Below are 20,318 nucleotides of genomic sequence, written 5' to 3'. Positions count from 1 at the left end.
CACTTAAAAATAAATAAGATATATGAAAATTTTCCACAAACTTTTGGATCAACTATCGTATGTAACTCTGCTTCTCTTTTAGATTCAAGTAATGAGTTGTTTCATTTAATCAATGAAGTTATTGATATGCCAATAACTGCTGCTTTTTTCAGTCAATATGATGATTTAACAACTTTCGAAGTACAAAATTCACATCACCATCGGGCTTGTTGAATATGTTTTACTCCTTAATAGGTGGCTAAATCATTGCATTGACCTCAAAAACAGCAATATTTCTTTTTAAATGGTACACATAAGAAGAATCCACTGCTTCCACCATAACACCTCAAGATTTATCTAGTGATCCCATAGGAGTACTGACCATCTCTTTACTGTGTGTTTCCCCTTTGGTAACCCAACAACAGCTGTCCCTCAAAAACCCAGGACAGACAGAGTACATTATTGCATTATAAATTTCTAAACATTCTATTGATTTTCTTTATTCAATGACAATAGTGTATTATTCAGTTGTTTTCTTTTTTTACTGAAAAATTTGAGAGAAAGCAATTTTCATTTTTCAAAGTCAAACCACTAAGAAATTTTCACTTATTTTCGGTATCAGGACATATTTTAGATAATCTTAAGTTAAGATCAGAAGAATTTTGGACCTCCGCCAAACCCACTCAATCCACTCCTTGAACCTCGTGAAATCCTGGATCCACCACTGCTTCTATCGTAAAATCCTCCGCCGGGTCCTGGAGGGAAATTCTGACCCGGACCAAACGGGTCAAACCGTGGCCTCATATCAGGCATGTGTCCACCACGACGTCCAAAAATAGGATTGGGAATACCTTTTTTTATTGATAAAAGAATTATAATCACATACTTAATGAATACAATTTATATAGACAAAATATACGTTTTATGGGTTTTATTTTATCTTAAGTTCATGTACCTAGATATACCACTAAAATAAGAAAAATATATAATTGCATACCATGGAATTGTGGGTAGAGGTCATAGTCTCCTCCAATCATTCCTGGACTAAATGGGGCCAGAGGGGGTATCCTCTGTGAGTACGGGTCAGAGGGTATAAAAGGGGGGACAATTGTCGTCATGTGACTCCACCATTTCCTTTGTTGTTTTCTGTTTCTATACTCCGACTTGTATAACTGAAATTGAAAAAAAAATGCAATTGACCTTTCTGAAGTAAATAAACAATTTTTCCAAATATCTATTTAAGGAAGGTTTTTAAGTTTTGTGTGAGTTATTGTGTGTGAATCACACAGACTTGTCACGTAAGCATATTTCATGAAAAATATGCCTATGTGCAAGTCTGTGTGATTCACACACCAATAATTCACACTAAACTTAAAAACATCACTTATATTTACGTTTTACATGATTCATAGCAACTAAAACATTCTCAATATTTGAATTTCGTGCTGCCCTATATGATATATTGTTGCATTTTTACCAACATCGCTATAGCCTTATTGTGACATCACGTTAGCGCACGTTTCTCCATGTATACTTCTACGCGTGAGTATACACGAAAATGGTTTTCAAATCAATTTCACAGTTGGCTTACTAGAAAAACACAGCAAATGTAAATATACATGTATCTTATTGTACATGTTTGAATATTGACACTATCAACCAACCATAAAAACAGATGAACTCAGAAGTAACATATGTAACCATTCCAGTTCCTGCATTGTGACGTCACAATTGTGAAACAAGACATCAAACATGATGTATTGTTACAGGGAAAACATGACGGTCACGTGAATGTCTTGGCCAATCAGATTCCGTTTTACAAGTGATTATTTATATGAGGTACATGTACTGTATAATAATTTACATTTATGTACAAAGATAGTTTTCATGACAACCAAGTAAAGTTTACACAACATAACACGTATCTTTAACAAATTTTACTAAATTAGAATCATTTCCATTAATTTTTTACTTTCTAATTATTTAATTAATCTGAATTGATATCAAACTTGTTACCTGTTTCCAGTTTTGGTTTAGGCCATTATTTGCCCGATCTGTTAAAAAAAAATCAGATTCTACTTGTTTTCATGATTGATTGCAAGAATAGAACTGGAAAATTGCAAACAAAATCATTTTTAAATTTACAAGAATACACTTGAATCTAAAGATTTAAACACCCCAGTGGATATCCTGTGAGAATCATAAAGCTTCAGTTTGATTTTACTTAAATTGCTTACATTCTGTATTCTATGCTTTCTTGATTTATAAATAACGTTACTTACTCCCGAAATGGGACAAAAACAGCCTTCTCCAGATATATTTATCATTACTGAGGCTGCGGAATTCCTTACAGACTTCAGACATCCTCAGTAGACTGACAACATCCAGACAGCCCAGAATTTTCAGCTAGACAACATGGATATACAGCAAAATCAAACAGTGCTTTTAAAACCTATTTTCATAAAAGTTTACTGTTTTGGGATGTTTTAAATTTATACTGTTACAGTACTGTTTTTTTGTACACATCAGTAAAGATTTTCATTCAAAAAGGTTTTGAAAAATGCTAATTAATAAACTCTCTGTTGAACTATGTTTGTTAAGTAGTTTTTCTTTTTAACATATGTTTTTGATTCCTACCTTTAATTCATTACTCAGGGCTAAAAATCCATATAAAGGCACCAAGTTCATGGCTGAAAATATCAGAAAAACAACTATATGACATATTTACAACAAAAAGATATATTTCTTTTGACCAAAAGAAGGATAAGGGAAGGAATCTCACAAATGAAAGTACTGCAGCAAATATATGAACCTGATCTTCATTTTGTTTCATACCTTCTCTGTATTTCTGTAGAAGGGGTAAGGATATAGCATCCTTAAATGCTCTGGACAGCTTTGGAAGGTTCTGGTAACATGTGTTAGGTTCTGTGAAACAAACCATAATACAAAATATTTAAACTTTATCTGTAAAATCCCAATCACTTTTAACGAGGCTAGGGGGTGGCAGCCATTTTTAGACTATTTCAATCTCCTTTAAAAGGAGAGCTCCATATAAAGATATACAAAATGATAAAATTTCAAAACTAAAATATATGATTTTTTTTCTTTGCCAAAAGATAGTTGACAGCTAAATATACCATATCTAAAAAAAATAAGTTAAATCTGGTGGTTAATTTAAGATTAAATTTTTGACCCGCCAGCCTCCTTAATATATACATGACTGTACAGCTTCTTTGGAAAATATAAATTATACTTAATTTTACACATGATCAAATTGAACTTAAGAAAAAAAAATACTTATAAGTTAATTTTTTTAAAAATATTTTTATATTATAATCCCCCCCCCCCCAATATTAAGTGTTATCAAATGTAAAACTTAATATTATTTATGACTGCAAGAATTATAATCTTAAGGTCATGGCAATAGCAATTAACATGTTTGCATGAATGTCTGTAGAGTTGTATTTTAATTGTGTACATGTACTTACTGAAAACTTTTATTCTTATCAATTTTATTTTAGTAAATAAAATATTATTTTGATTACTGTAATTTTCAAACCTGTATTTTTATAATAAATCATTATTCTATAGTCATTAATTTTAATTCTTTACCATGTTTACATGTACCTGGAGTTATATTTTGTATAAAATCCTTGGTTTTGAGTTGGCACTGACATTTTTCTGTATTTTCTTCTATATTCACTTGACCTACAATAACAGGCAAATAGAAGTCTTGGAAACAAAAAATTTAATTTGATTTTTTTTTTGGTAAGTTTCAGAATATGTGCCGGTGAAATTTCAATTTGAATGGTCCTCATACATACAATGCAGTGTATAATCACAATTTCATTAAGGAATGAAGCTTATTTCAACTTATGTTATCCGATATATCATAACTTGGGGCAGTTTACGCTTTAGCGGTTTATATGAAAGCGTAAACTGCCCCAAGTTTTGTTACATCGGATAACATAAGTTGAAATTAGCTTTATTCCTTATAATTTAATTTCTGTGTAGACAATGAGACAATATTTCCTCCGGAAAAAGGCTTCAAATTGAGCATTATTTTAAAAGTAACGTCAAGCGGAGTAATACGTTTTTGACGTAACTCATTGTGACGTAGGCAAGTTATGTTATACAAAATGTTATATGTTCCTCTGAATGATTCAGCCAATGAAATTGCTTGATACAAGTGTAATTAAATTATTTACTTTTGAAATTAAAAAAGGAGCTAATCTGCTCACCACTCTTACCATGAACAATAAGAGAAGCCCCCATGGGTACAGCAGTAACTGTATAGACTGTGGAATCACTTGATGGGTGGCTGTACTCTAGTTTGTAGAAGGCTGGCGCTCTCTCTCTCCACGTAACACTGGGACACACATCTGACTGGGACCGTGACTGAGGATCACAACTTGCTGTCTCAAATTCCATCTGTGTAGAGTTACTACTCTCAAATTTCTGTATTTTTTTTTTTAAAGAAAAGAAATAAACAGAATTCTGATAATCATTTAATGATTGATTTACACCATTGTAAGGTAATGTAGTATGATCAGATGATTGCATGCAGTAACTGTCACTTCTTATACTATGACCTTAGTTTTTAGCATCTTTTATAAAGCCCCCCCCCCCTCCTTTTAATGTTGTGCACATTGGTAATGGAACAGTAATTTTTCAATGTATAATTTTTTGGGTTTGACCTAGCTGGTGCAAGGAACCAGAATGAAAATGTACCTTGACCTCTCATTCTTATAATGAAACCAGCCTCCAACCAATAGCTAACCAAATTTCTATATAAATATGTAAAACAAACATACTTTAAAAATCAAACTTAAATGAAATGCTTACAGTTGACACAGTCTGGTACCCAGCCTCCAACATTAACACATGAAGAACCAGACAAAGGGCTTCTTCACAATATTGACAGTGTAAGTCTGTATACAGCTCACTCAGCAAGGGAGGCACACTGCCTTGCAAACATTCACTGCATAGTCTGGGCTCACTGAGACATTTACTAACAACAACTGGGTCCATGGGATAAGAAGCCTCACTTTGGAAACTCTCAGCCTCCATTTGAGAATCTTCTGTTGAACAAGATGGCTGATTTGGATCATTCTGATTTTCTATGGCACTTTGTCTATATGCAGAAGGTGGATCATTTCTGTGGGAGCTTGAAGAGTTTTGTGTGTCTGTTAGTCCTAAAGGTCGGTTGGTGGACCTCTGGTTTGAAGGTTGCTTCTGTTCTGCAACGTACAATGTTAAAGATCTCATTATTTATTTAAATTTTTGAAAGCAAAAAAAATATTCAAATATCATGATAGGAAAAAGCAAACTTTTGATCAATGACAAAAATCTTTCAAAGCACTAATATTTGACTAACTAGAAAATGAATTTATGTAACAATTGTAACATTCTGAATGCCATGGATAAGTCAAAGTGATTTGGAAGTTCCAACCACTTATACTTTAAGTATTTGTAATACCCTTAACATCTCAAAATCATTAATTAGTCATTGTTAGTCTAATACACCTTGAAGTACTGTAAATCACTATTTATTTGTGAGAACTTTATTTTCGCTTAATTACGCGAGACAGTGTGCTCGCCAAAATTTAATTCCTGCGTATAATAGTATTCCCTAAGATTATATAGAGCAATGAGGCCTAGAAAAAAAACATGTTTGTTTCTGCTTTCCTGACCAACCCTAATTTATTGTGCCGACCCTAAATTTTTTTTTAATGCTTTTGTCCCATGAAGTGCAAGATTTCACCCAGGGAATCATAGTCTCCAAATTTGCAAGTTTTCAAGACAGAAAGAAGTTTGAGTCACCTTTCTTTTATAAGTTTTAAGTCACAGAAATGCTTAAAAAACACCATTTCTTTTGTCACTAATGTTACTTCTATACACGTTTTGATTAAAGAAGTAAAAAAAAAAATTTGCCTACCTACCTACCCTATATTTTTTTCAGCCTGAGAGCGGAAACAAACATATTTTTTTCTAGGCCTAAACACAATTCGTGAAAATTTTGTCTCGCTAATCAAGAGACTATCTCACAAAAATAAGGTGTCATGAAAATTGTGTGATCTACAGTATTTTTCTTGGGATGAACTTGGTATGAGATAACGACTTTTGACTGTATTTTTTTAAAATTATGTAACAGGGGATTGTGATGAAGAAAACAAACACGCCTCTGTCAGGGTTCAGGTCTTATTTATTTGACACAGTGAGCACTTTATGTAATACAAATGTTATAGCCCTGAAATATAATAAAACAACAATATAATAGCACATCAAATCAATCATCTATACATATAGTTCTCATAGTTAACATATCCATAATGATATATATTATAGATGATAGGTATATATGTACATTTACTATCAATAAAGGGAGATAACTCTTATAGTGAATATATAAACATTACATATCTTCTCCCATATAAAGGCATAAAAAATAGTACTAATTAAAACAAATAATTCCTCACCATTCTGTGGGAAAAGGCTACCACATGAATGTGTGATGTTTACAGAGCTCTTTTTACACAACATGTATATGGACTCTGTAATTTAATACAGTATACATTAAATATATTCCTTTAAAATAAAATCATCTGTTTGATCACTTTGAACAAAGTAACCAAATATCTGGATCTTAAAAATATAAGGTGTAACTTGAATATAGCAATTTACACTTATAATATAATACATTACTGATCTTTACAATCAATAATTCCAATCATAAAAATAACATCTTTCTCTCATGGTCATACATTCAATTAATATGAAGTGAAATTGGGATCTTTAATAAATGCAAATCTATGGAATAGACATATTACTTGACAATTAGTAATAAGGAAAGTTAGTACTTACCAGAAAATGGAATTTGTCAGTTTCCAAAAGTCAACGTCATGGAGTCCATAAAAACTCAGTCTTGGTCATTAACTCAACAAGACAAAGAATGAATATTTTGGCGGTAAAACCAATGACCATAAGAATAAAACCAATGAAAATCAACTTAACAACCAAACTACCAATAAGAACCAATAACACTCCAAAACCTTTGAACTGCCCTAAGGTAACTAATTATCTATATACAGGTGTATAGGTAAAGGGCTAAGGATACAAAGGAGCGGATCAAGCTTTTTATACTTTTATCTATTATGGTAGTTTAATTTATTTACATTAAATTTAAAACACTTATTTATTATATACGCATATTATACACACTACTACAACCTCCCCCTGGTTGCAGAATGACGTCCGCGTCATTCAACAGTGAGGTTTACGGCATAAAAAGAACGGATATCTACAATGATACTAAAATACATACCTGGGTATTACTGAGATGATGACACAATATTTAAAAGAGTTGCCTGGCACAAGTTAGAGTCTAAACTCTGTAAAAGTCCATCTCTCATCATCTCTTTCACAAAGTTGGCTCTACGTAACCAATCTGGTTCTGCTTTACCTTGCGTCATCATCACGTAATCTTTTGTCCAATCTGGAACCTTTCTTTGTCTTGTCGACTTCCGTGGAGCAGGAACTGGGGTGTCTTGCAAGGGTTCATCCTCATCTATGGAAGGCTCATCATCTTGCTCAACCACTTTGTCTTCTTCTACAATCTGAACTTCTTCAACTTGATCATCATCACCTTCAGGCTGATTGGCAGGCTCCTGCTGCTGAAGAGCGTCCTCTTCTGAATCAGGTGCTGAAGCTTCTCCGGCCGAAGAAAGGTCGTCACCCACTTGACTGGAGGTCTCTGGTGGTGAATTCTTGGACACTATAGGGTTACCTATAAATGAAAATTCACTCTCAGAATCTGAAATACAAAAAGAATCTTTAGTATTAGAATCTTCATGTTCATCGTTTTTCTCTGCCTTCCTTCTTTGTCTAGGTTTGGGTACTGGTGGTGAGGATGTAAACTTGGATCCTATTGGCAATAATAGGTTACGATGTAAAACTCTACAACGTCCTTCGCCATCCTCTCGTCTCACCTTGAATACAGGAATGTTCTTGTTTGGCTGGGATAGGATTTCATAAGGCACATCTTCCCACTTGTCTGATATTTTGTGCTTACCATCGTATGCCACAATCTTCACGAGCACTCTATCCCCAACATTCAGTATAGCTGCTCTGGCCCTAATGTCATAATTGGACTTCTGTCTTTGCTGAGAGGATTTTATTGCTGTTTCCGCTTGCTTGTACGCATCTTGCAATCTTTTCCTCATCTCAGCAATATACTTGGTGGTACACTTGTCATCATCATAGGATCTAGACAGTCCAAAAATAACATCAACAGGCAGCTTCGGTTCTCTACCGAACATCAGGAAGAATGGTGTAAATCCTGTTGTATCATTGACGGTAGAGTTGTATGCATGTACCAGGCTATTGATGTGTCGCTTCCAATCTGCTTTCTGGGAATTCTCTAAAGTTCTTAACATGGACAGCAAGGTTCTGTTAAATCTCTCTGTTATTCCATTTCCCATTGGATGGTATGGAGTGGTCCTGGACTTGGAAATGCCTAAAAGTAAACATAATTCTTTAATAATATTGCTACAAAAATTTGTACCTTGATCAGAGTGTATTTTCTCAGGAATTCCATAATGAATGATGAAATTGTTGAAGATGGCTTCTGCTGTTGTCCTAGCTGTTTGATTCTTTGTTGGAACTGCAATGGAAAATTTAGTAAAATGATCAGTAATAACTAAAATGTTCTGAATGCCTCCTTTTGATGGTTCCAAAGTAAGGTAGTCCATGCATACTAACTCTAACGGCTGTGATGTAGTGATGTTAACTAATTCTGTCTTCTCAGCTGGCCTCTTACTCTTGGTGCATCTCTCACAATTCTCAATCCATGTTGTGACATCTTTTTGCATTCTCGGCCAATAAAACCTTTGTCTCACCAATGATAAAGTCTTATCACGGCGTAGATGTCCCATCTCATTGTGAAGATACTTGAGTACTGTTGGAATAGATGAGGCTGGGATTATGTGCTGTTCAAGTGTGTTCCCCTCGTTCTTAACTTCTCGTATCAAAACTCCATCCTTCATCTTCAGTTTTGAGAAGTTCCTGTGAAAAATAAGGTCACTTTCTGTCTGGAGTGAGTTCTTTCTAGGTCGAACTCCTGTGAGGACTTGCTGCTTCCAATAAGAGATAGTAGTATCATCATCTTGTAATGCAACAATATCAAAATGGTCTCCAGGTTCACTGACAGGTTGCATAAACTGGCATATCTCTTCATCTACACTCAATGTCTCTGCATAAGGTTGACCTATCTGGCATATGGCTTTGATGGATTCTGAAGAAATGGTCTCAGTTTCATTCAGTCTGGATAAGCTGTCAGCATCTGTGTTGGTTTTTCCGGGCTTGTAGAGAATTTTAAAATTGTAACTTGCTAATGAAGAAATCCAACGATGTCCTGTTGCGTCCAATTTCGCACTGCTTAATACGTAGGTAAGGGGATTGTTATCGGTGAAAACTGTGAATTCTTTTCCTTGGAGATAATCTGCAAACTTTTCAGTGACTGCCCATTTTAATGCCAAAAACTCGAGTTTATGTGTAGGGTAATTTTTCTCCGAGCGGCTTAATCCACGACTGGCATATGCAATAACTCTGTCCGACCCATTTTGCGTTTGGTACAATACTGCTCCCAATCCAGTTTGGCAGGCATCTGTGTGCAGCTTAAAAGGTATGCTGAAATCTGGATAGGCTAATATGGGTGGAGTCGTAAGTTTTTCTTTAAGGATGTCGAATGCCGCTTGTTGATCTTGATTCCATTTCCATTTTGGGTCTATCTTTTGCTTGCTGTTACTCCTAGGTTTCTTTCCTACAGCCATTACATCTATCAGTGGTCTGGCAACTTTGGCAAAATCTTTAATGAATTTTCTATAGTAGCCAGCAAAACCTAAAAACTGACGAACCTGTTCTGCATTAGTTGGTACTGGCCAGTTTTTTACCTTGGAAATTTTGTCTGGATCTGGCTCAACCCCATCCTTGGAGACAATATGTCCCACATACTTTACCCTACTCATAAGAAAAGAACATTTTTTAGGAGAAAGTTTAAGTCCGTAATTCCTAATTCGCTGAAAAACCTGTTGTAGTCGATCAAGATGTTGCCTAAAAGTAGAAGAAAAAATGATTAGATCATCTAAGTAAATAAAACAAATTTTGAGGTGAAGGTCACCCAAACATTCTTCTTGTAGCCGTTGGTAGGTGGCTGGGGCATTCGCTAAACCAAAACTCATCTTGTTGAATTCGTAGAAACCTAGGGGTCCCACTGTGAATGCAGTTCTCTCTTTATGATGTTCCTCAATCTCGATCTGGTGGTAGCCGGACTTCATGTCAAGGACGCTGAAGTAAGTATTACCGGAGAGGGAATCCAAGATTTCCTCAATCCTTGGTAGTGCATAATTGTCCTTTATGGTCCTTGCGTTAAGTTGTCTGTAGTCAATGCAGAGGCGTAGTGAGCCATCACTTTTGCGGACTAACACCACATTCGATGAAAAGGGAGAATGGGATGGTCTTATTATCCCTGCAGCCAACAGATCTTTAATATGGGACCGCACTTCCTCTATCATGGCTGGTGGTACTCTACGATATTTCTGCTTAAATGGCGTCTCATCTGATAATTCAATGCGGTGCTTTACTTTATCCGTTGTCCCTATATCTGTATCACCAGTAGAAAAGATGTCTTGATAGGATTCTATTAAGTCTCTGCAAGCCTGTTTCTCTTCTTCAGTAATGTCATCTGGTAAATGGATCTTGCTTAATATCTTCTCCAATTCAGGTGATGTTGTTGGTTCACTCTTGAAAAATTTACCAGTATCCTCTATAACTACAGGCTGAATTTCACATATGATGGCTTTAGGTGAAATGGAAATGGTCCTCGTGGTGATATTGCTGATGGTAACAGGCAACAGCTGATGTTCGTCGTACATGTACTGGTGTAGTGTTGCCTCTATATCGACATCATCTGGGATACATGATCTTGAGGACTGGTGCATCATAACAGTAACTTGCTGATATGGGATCTTCTTATCAACATATCCTGTGATGGTGGTACTACTGTTCGGTGGAATCACAATTCTTGTTGTTTCTGCACTCTTCACCAGTCCTAAGGCATATCCGTTTTTCTGCAAGTCTCTCTCCCTAAGTACAATACTACGGAAGGCTAAGTACCATGGTGTCTGGATAGCGACTTCCTGTAAAAATCTCGAACCATGTTCCTCTCTAGTGACATCAATGAGACTCTGTAAGATATTTGTCCCTATGAGAACAGGTACATGGGAGTTGTAAGTACTATTGGGTACAACCAGGAATAAGCAATCCTGTAATTGGTCTAGTCCGGGAATTCCAAATGGTGTCAGGTTAACACTGACATATCCGAGGTAAGGCATGAGTTGTCCATCTGCACATTCTATCCTTATAGCCTCTTCTATAGAATGTAGCTCCACATCTCTGCTTAAATTCTGGTAATAAAAGGCTTCACTGATAGTCGAGACTGTAGCTCCCGTGTCGATAAGTGCAGAACATGTGACATCATTGATGGACACTCTAATCTCATTTGATGATCCGATTATTGGAACTTTGGGACTCCTTGTTCTGTTGCCAACCCCTTGTCCCCAGACGCTGGCTTCTTGGAGTTTAAATGAGCCTTTCTGTGATCCATTCGAACTCGGCATCCAATGGCTATGTGACCCTTCTGTCCACATTTATAACAGGTAGGGGCTTCATACTCGTACCTCGGTGTGTCTGACACAACTTCTGACTGAGGCATCCTAACTGACTGACTAGGAAATCCCCTATAACTTCCTCGTCTTCTTCCTCGTTGGAAGGACGGCCTTACTGGTCTGTATTGCTGAGGCATCTGTGGGTTGTAGCTATAACCATAGTGCTGTTTCATTCCCCTAACCTCACTAGTCAGTTGTTGAATCTGTGCTTCAAGAGATTCAAAGCTCTTTGTTGATGGATCCACAGGGACTGCTGACTTTACAGTAGGGAGCTTCTTTTTCTCACTAGGTGGCTGATGCTCTAATTCTACCTTCCTAACTGCAGCTCTTAAACTGTCAAATGTCAGGCACTTGTCATATAAATGACCACAAATGTCCTTCAATGTTGGTCGTAGTCCTTTAAAGAACATAGTACGCAGCATTTGTTGTGATTCATGGTAACCAACTAGTCCTTTCTGTTGTGCTTTACTGATAATATCCTCCAAGCGACAACTCCATCTGGCACATTCTTCATCCTCTTTCTGATGAGCACTAAAAAATTCTGCCAAGATATCCTCTCTCTCAGACACAGTTCCATATATGCTGTCGAGTTTGTTGATAATAGCCTCAATGGAAGCTCCTGGGCCAAGATGCATAACGACTCGACTTGCCTCTCCCTTCAGAGAACGTCGTATGGCATGATGAATAGCTTCTGGCTTGCACGACTCTCTAAGCAGGCACTCAACCTCATATTTCCATACGTCATAGGATGTGTCAGTCTTGGTGTCTCCAGAGAAGAAGGAAATCTTTGGATAATGAAAGTTGTCCACTGATTTTGATTCTGTTGTGGTAGGACTAGCATAATGGTGCATACTTGCCAACTCACCCGATTTCGTCGGGTCACACCCGATTTTTCAACCCGTAACCCGATTATTTTTTATGACCCGGCGGGTCATGCTTATCACCCGATTTTTGCCGAACAACCCGAAAATCTCCCGATTTTCCGGATTTGGTTCATAAATTAGGTTGCACTTTTAACTTGCAGTTACAACCCAAGCTTAGATCTACGTAAACAATGCCGATGGATAAATTATCAGTGCAGGTGTAAACAATTAACTGGGTGTTGTTTTGACAAATCAATGTTTGAAGTCAATTAAAATGGCTTCTGATCGAAGTAGATCGTTATCAGGGCCAACAGGAACCAATTGAACCAAACACATGTCTCTGACTGAACCAAGAAAAAGAAAAATGATATTTATGTACATTATCAAGGAATCTTGGAAAAAGAACTTTCATTCTAGATAAAATAAAGTGATCAAAGACAGTGTAGGCCTAACTTCACATTTAAAACATATTGCAGTAGTTAATTAATTAAGAGAGAGGAAAAATAGCTTCAAAACTGAAATTGGTATACTTTCAAATTTAGCAGAAACTGAAAAGGCTTAAAAGAAAGAAAAAGAAAATGCACACTAGTCTAACTTTAATATTGAAATATGAAACCTTCAATTTTCATTTTTAACATGTAAATTTAAATCAAATTATGTATGAATTTTTTGTCCTAGTAAATTAAATCCTTTTTCAATAAAAGAATTCTCAATACACAAATACTTTGTATATACATGTATAAAATTTAATCATGGTACCGGTAAATATGTCGTGAATGTCGTTACGCGTTATGACCAGATTTTTTACTTTCCAAATCTGGTCATGACCAGATTTTTACATGCTGGAGGTTGGCAAGTATGTAATGGTGCTCCATTTTCACTTCCGTTGGCTTAGTCATGGATTCCATCCACTGCAAGAAATCTTGTGGAGTGTCGGCTTTCGGCTTCATCTTCATTGATGCTAGTGCGTCTACAATGTTGTTCACTTCCGTCTGCGTAAAGGTTATTTCCTCTTGCTGTGTTGTTTCTGTTGTCTCCTTGGTGTTCGACATGATGATGAATGTGATAGCAAACAGTAAACAATAAACTAAGTTCATGAATCAATGTGAAAATATTTCTAATACGCAAAATTTCAGCAAATAATGGTAATTTAAGAAATTCACACCAGATAAAATTCTAAATAATTTCAATTATGCAAGGGAGGGTTGTTCTAAATGAACAAATGAAATATTAGGCTAATATTCAAAAATAACTTTCATTTCAGGAGGGTAGTTCACGTGTGGAACTTAAAAAATTTGGTATAGTATTTATAAACCTGAAAAACAAAAATAAATTTCTACTTCCGGTTACTTTACCTTACTTCCGGTCAAATGATTTGAACTACTAGTATGCAAGTCACATAAGATTATAAATAAGAAAAGATTGATCAACACTAGGTTCTCAAATTTGCAAGTGCAAGTCTGGTTAAATTTCACTGAAAATAAGAAATATGCATACGGATTATACCTAAAGAGTAAATATATGCAATGCAATAAACCCAAACCTTACCTGGAAATCAATTACAAGTTTAAAGAAATAACAAACACCTAGAAAATAAACCAAATTTTAAAGTCAAACCAAAAACGTGTTTACACAGGAAGCTGCTTACTGAAAACAAATTTCGCGTAGGCCGAGCTCGATCGAAAATACGTAAACAAAAGAAAGAAACCGATCTCTATGTAAATACGGGCGGAAAGGCGGCAAATTCAAAACACAAATTTATAAATACAGGGCAATGGGAAATATGGGGTTTTAAAAGGGCTGTTTAACTATATTTTAGAACTAATTTAAACAACTATACACCACAAACACCAGTGAATAAATCAACAACACAAAACACCACTGAGAATAAATCAAACTCTATAACCTTCACTCAACTTATTTACCAACTGACCTGCTATAAAATACCACAGACTAAAACAACTGTGTCTCGTCTGTAAACAGTCAAATGTCAAAAGGAATAGCAGTTAAATATTTAATAAGGTAATACCTGGGTAGGTTCTAGGGTGTAAGGCTATGTGCACTGTTAATTTACCACTTACCCATCCTGGCTCTCTTGCTTTCAGTCCAATAATAATTACTCAAATAAAAATAATGTGCACAGTATATACAAATATAACCCAAGCTAAGTAAGACGACAGACGGACAAACCGGTCATGACCAATAATCACTTATATGCATATGCTAGCTAGCTACCTCAAAAATAATTAACATTCATGTATCAATCTAAGAAAATCTTATCTAAAGAAAACCTTTCTAGTGTCTTTGGCTCCAGGTGCACCAGTCGGGTCGATGAAGCATGCATGCAGCTGTGAATCACTACACTGTCACTATCAGCTGATGTCGCAAACACACAAATGTTCTGATCAGTCACGCGTGAAACTATGAAATCACATACACTGTTCTGTGTTCACTATGAAGTATCGTCACGAATCGCTGAATACTCAGGGTAACAGTCACGAATGACGTCTCTGTGGAATACCATCAAGGATGTACCACGCCCAGTCCTCTCCGTTCACTGCTGTGCGTCACTGTGTCCCAACGTGGGCACCAAATTGTAACAGGGGATTGTGATGAAGAAAACAAACACGCCTCTGTCAGGGTTCAGGTCTTATTTATTTGACACAGTGAGCACTTTATGTAATACAAATGTTATAGCCCTGAAATATAATAAAACAACAATATAATAGCACATCAAATCAATCATCTATACATATAGTTCTCATAGTTAACATATCCATAATGATATATATTATAGATGATAGGTATATATGTACATTTACTATCAATAAAGGGAGATAACTCTTATAGTGAATATATAAACATTACATATCTTCTCCCATATAAAGGCATAAAAAATAGTACTAATTAAAACAAATAATTCCTCACCATTCTGTGGGAAAAGGCTACCACATGAATGTGTGATGTTTACAGCTTTTTACACAACATGTATATGGACTCTGTAATTTAATACAGTATACATTAAAATATATATTCCTTTAAAATAAAATCATCTGTTCACTTTGAACAAAGTAACCAAATATCTCGATCTTAAAAATATAAGGTGTAACTTGAATATAACAATTTACACTTATAATATAATACATTACTGATCTTTACAATCAATAATTTCAATCATAAAAATAACATCTTTCTCTCATGGTCATACATTCAATTAATATGAAGTGAAATTGGGATCTTTAATAAATGCAAATCTATGGAATAGACATATTACTTGACAATTAGTAATAAGGAAAGTTAGTACTTACCAGAAAATGGAATTTGTCAGTTTCCAAAAGTCAACGTCATGGAGTCCATAAAAACTCAGTCTTGGTCATTAACTCAACAAGACAAAGAATGAATATTTTGGCGGTAAAACCAATGACCATAAGAATAAAACCAATGAAAATCAACTTAACAACCAAACTACCAATAAGAACCAATAACACTCCAAAACCTTTGAACTGCCCTAAGGTAACTAATTATCTATATACAGGTGTATAGGTAAAGGGCTAAGGATATAAAGGAGCGGATCAAGCTTTTTATACTTTTATCTACAGCAAAACTCGGTTATAACGAAGTCACAGGGACCCATGAATTTACTTCGCTATATCCGTAATTCGTTATAACCGTATAAGAAATTAATCAAATTCATATAGCTGGGGGTCCAAGATGACTTCGCTATAACCGTGAATTCGCAATATCCGTGTTCGTACTAAGCGAGTTTTGCTGTATTATGGTAGTTTAATTTATTTACATTAAATTTAAAACACTTATTTATTATATACGCATATTATACATAGAGAATATTACATACTAAAATCCATATCATATGTCATATCAGCCCGAGTGGCCCCATATCAGCCCGAGGGCCGAAGGCCCGAGGGCTGATATGGGGCCCGAGGGCTGATGTGACATATGATATGGATTTTAGTATGTAGTATTCTATTTATCATATATTTAAAATACTTAATATGCGAGTTCACATATGGTCGTTGAAGAATGTTTGTGCTTGATAGTGACATTTTTCTTTAAAATTTAATAGAGCCAATTTTAGGTAACTGGAAAAAAAATTAAGACCACAAATGTCATTAAAGAATTATTTTATATGAAAATTTAAATTAACTTTTAAACTTAATACAAACGTTACTTCCGGTTTGATATGGATTTTCGGCCCGCCGGTCCGATACGTGATATGGCTTTTCGGACCGGTCCGTGATATGGGGTATTGTGACGTCACCCGTATCACACCGTGCAGAATCGGTGTATTTACTACTAAGTATATGATAAACACTACTACATTATCTTACAGGTATTAGCACTCTCATTATGTCACATGATCAGAATACAAGTACTAACATATCTCATGTATAACAGTGGAAGTAAATCATTCATTCCTGTTTTTAAGACAATACTTAGCCTGACCTTGATCTTCCTCAGGGTCATCACTGACAATATAAATGATATCCCCGGATACTAGTCCCAGATCTGTCAGAGTCTGGTTCCCTGCCCCAAGTCTATCCTTCTTATTCAAACTCAAGTAAAAGGAACTGCAATAGAAAATTATACAATGAATTAATTATTAATGTCTCTCAAAATAAAAAAAAATATTCATAAAAGTGTATGTTTCAAGATAATATTATCATGATTATGGGTCCTCATTCTTAAATATTTACATTCGATGTGTTTTTCTACTAACTAGTACTAAGCCAACTGTGAAATTGATTTGAAAACTATTTTTGTGTATACTCACGCGTAGAAATATACACGGAGAAACGTGCGTTAGTGTGACGTCACAATGAGGCTGCAGCGACGTTAGAAAAAATGCATCGATATAGGGCAGCGAAAAATTTAAATATTGATTATATTTTAGTTGCTTCCAAGCATATAAAATGTAAATTTAAGGAATGTTTTTAAGTTTAGTGTGAATTATTGGTGTGAGAATCACACATGTGACTTGTCACGTAGGCATATTTCATGAACTCACACAAAACTTAAAAACATTCCTTAAATATCGGTACCTCGAATTACCGAAATGCCCCTGATTTACCGAAATGCCCCTGGAAATTACCAAAATGCCCCCTAAAACTACCGAAATGCCCCTTAAAAACTTAAATACGTTGGTATTTATGAAAGGTGGTGACTTAATTATACACATTTTTAAAAAAATCGAATTAAAAAAATATTTTGAAATGATTTTTTTTCTTTCAAAAGGTTCGTTCATCTAATATTTAAGAGAGATAACTTTAGTTGTATTCGTATTCATATTACATGTGTAGATGGAAGAATTCCTGCAGAAATATTTTTTTTTCTTGATGATGTCGATTTACATGCTGAATAATTTGAATTAAATAATTCAAAATTTTTAAGTATATAAGTTTAAAAAATATTTGTATACTGAAAAATATATACTGTACATTGATTTCTGTGGTGTGATAACATTCAGTCTGTGTACAATATGAAGAATCAAAATGATGTTATATTATAAAGATACTGCAAGTTTTATTTGCTCCATGATGGGTGATTAGGACATGCTATAATTTACATAATTATGAGATACAGTTTTTAGCAGTTATTTGCTTTAAGTCATAGAAAAATCGGTATAAAGTATCATAGAGGTCCCCTATAATCATCAAACAATATACGTAACATGTACTATATACTGAGTATTTACTATTATCATTATACCGTGACTATAGCAGTATAGGCCTACACCCGATATGCTAAGATTAGAAGATTGGTGTAGGCCTTTGGCCTTTTTTTACCTCTTAACTATGTCACAAAATATTTCTGATACAGCAGATTCTAGGCTGCATAGTGTCGAATTGGACTCTTCAGTTTCTTCCACTGATACATTTCTGCTAACATCTTTGTATTTTACTTTAAATTTCATTTTGAATCCGATTTTGCCACTTCGGAACTGACTTCGAATCTGTCTGTTTATCCATGATAGTATTTCCTCCTCCTTAAACTGAAGAGTTCGTTATTAGTGTCGTTCAACCAGACCCTCGGCTGTCTCCGTAAATCTCCGACCACCCATCTCTGCTGGTCGGAGTTCACGGAGACAGCCGAGCGTCTGGTTGAACGAGACAAGTTCGTTATGAGAGTTATTCCGCTTTCATTGTCAATCTCATGTAAAATTCTGCAACAGCTGTGAAATTATTTTCCGTATACAACCAAAGAAAGTATTTCATTGTTGAAATAAAATCTACAAAAATTAAAAAGTTTAGAAAGTAAACATTACATGATATTTAAAAAATGATGAACAATGATGCCATGAGTTAGACGGCAAAATTCACCAGCAGCTGTATTTTGAAATAATATTAATAAATTCTTTATACGAGGGACATAAAAACTGTAACTCATTCTTTAGTCACTGCTACATTGTTAGGAAAAGAAAAGACTTCCGGGTATCTAGAGGTAACCTTTTTGAACTTAGACATGTGCGTTATCAGGAGCTTTATAATTACATGTACTGTAAGCCAAAATAAATGTACCCGCCAACTGTCACAAAAGGTTGGATGTCAGTTTGTTTAATGATAAGGTAATGACCATTTTAGTAGCACCAGGATCATCTTTGCTGCTATAAATTTCGTCATATACCATTAATATGCAAATACAAAGTAATCATATGACTGTGCAACCTAGCTAATGTCATGCAGGTTGAAAATGGAAAAAAGAGCTATAGGTCTATAAACTTGGAATGAACTCGATGTGTTGTGTTTGTGAAAATTTGAGCAAAGTTCAAATGATAAAAATAATACTTCAAGGCATCACACAGCTGTTTAATAGACATTTGTAGACTGTGAATTTAAGAGAAAAAAGTTCTTAAAACAAATTAATTATAAATTTAAAAATAAATAAATAATAAAAAGGACGGGTGTTGCTAAAACGCGGAACGGAAAACGGAACGGAACGGAAAACGGAAAATAAATGTCAAGCAAATAACCTTGATTCGATATAAATCAGACAAAAAAAGCATTATTCATGATATAAAAGTCATATATTATGAAAAATTATCGTAAAATATTATACATTCATGAATCATGCACCCCTCAGAACTTGCACTGGCATGTACATGTACATGCGATGGTCAATTAAATACATATTGTGATAGTTGTACTAACTAGACTCAAGTCCTGAGTATCAATCTGTCAAACGTTTTGTTCATTTTTTTTAAATGCTCATTCATAAACAAAAAATCTTGTTCTGAAAAATGTTGAAGGAAAAATGACTGCTAGTAAGTATACATACGCGTATCAGTTAAAAAAAGAACTAGTTTTGACATTCAGATTATGCATTCATTGGCGAATCCAGGAAATCTAGGAAACTTGAAAAGGAGGGCAGCCAAGGCCGGAGTAGGTGCCCTCAGTCACACAAGAAAAGGATTTATTAATTGAATCTTATTTATATTTTGGTCACAAAAATAGAGGGGTCCCCCCTCCCCCTTTCCAAAAATCACACTTTAACTTCATTGAATGTAAAGATGATATATTAATTTTACTACAGATTAACAACTCTATCTCTCAAAGAATTTAGTTGACAGGAAGCGATTCTATTTTGTATAAAATTTAACAACCAGTTTTACAATCGAAGTGTTTATTCGGTCTTGCCGGAAAGGGGTGCTGTAATAGTAATCTTAAGATTTTTTTTTTACTTTTTATTTTTCTTACCAATTACCATTATTCATTTAGATACCAAATATTGCCCCCAC

The 20,318-nt window shown here is 35.0% G+C and overlaps 1 protein-coding gene across 1 annotated transcript; it reads right to left on the bottom strand.

Annotated features, from left to right (window-relative positions):
- Nucleotides 1-571: 571 nt before the first annotated feature.
- Nucleotides 572-18,532, bottom strand: LOC134276977 (F-box only protein 7-like). The gene is made up of 11 exons (XM_062759263.1): nt 18,370-18,532; nt 17,030-17,154; nt 4,808-5,219; nt 4,230-4,423; nt 3,607-3,687; nt 2,815-2,904; nt 2,617-2,669; nt 2,262-2,385; nt 1,996-2,033; nt 977-1,151; nt 572-830 (listed from the first exon to the last, which is right to left on the bottom strand). The coding sequence occupies exons 1-11, from the start codon at nt 18,495-18,497 to the stop codon at nt 631-633; spliced, it is 1,620 nt and encodes a 539-aa protein (XP_062615247.1). The 5' UTR covers nt 18,498-18,532; the 3' UTR covers nt 572-630.
- Between the last annotated feature and the right edge of the window lie 1,786 nt (nt 18,533-20,318).

Source organism: Saccostrea cucullata, unplaced genomic scaffold (assembly GCF_032062105.1).
Source record: "Saccostrea cucullata isolate Sc308-1 unplaced genomic scaffold, CSIRO_AGI_Scuc_v1 ctg1316, whole genome shotgun sequence".
NCBI classification, from domain to species: domain Eukaryota; kingdom Metazoa; phylum Mollusca; class Bivalvia; order Ostreida; family Ostreidae; genus Saccostrea; species Saccostrea cuccullata.
The sequence above is the reverse complement of the archived record's forward strand: the minus strand, read 5'-3'. Positions and strand labels throughout refer to the sequence as shown.

Excerpts from the sequence above, each read along its gene's own strand:
- LOC134276977 (XM_062759263.1), bottom strand. The coding sequence starts at position 18,497 with ATGAAATTTAAAGTAAAATACAAAGATGTTAGCAGAAATGTATCAGTG. Across the intron at positions 17,155-18,369 it reads TTTTGTGACATAGTTAAGAG|TTCCTTTTACTTGAGTTTGA; the intron begins GTAAAAAAAGGC and ends TTTCTATTGCAG. Across the intron at positions 3,688-4,229 it reads GGCTTCTCTTATTGTTCATG|GTCAAGTGAATATAGAAGAA; the intron begins GTAAGAGTGGTG and ends CTGTTATTGTAG.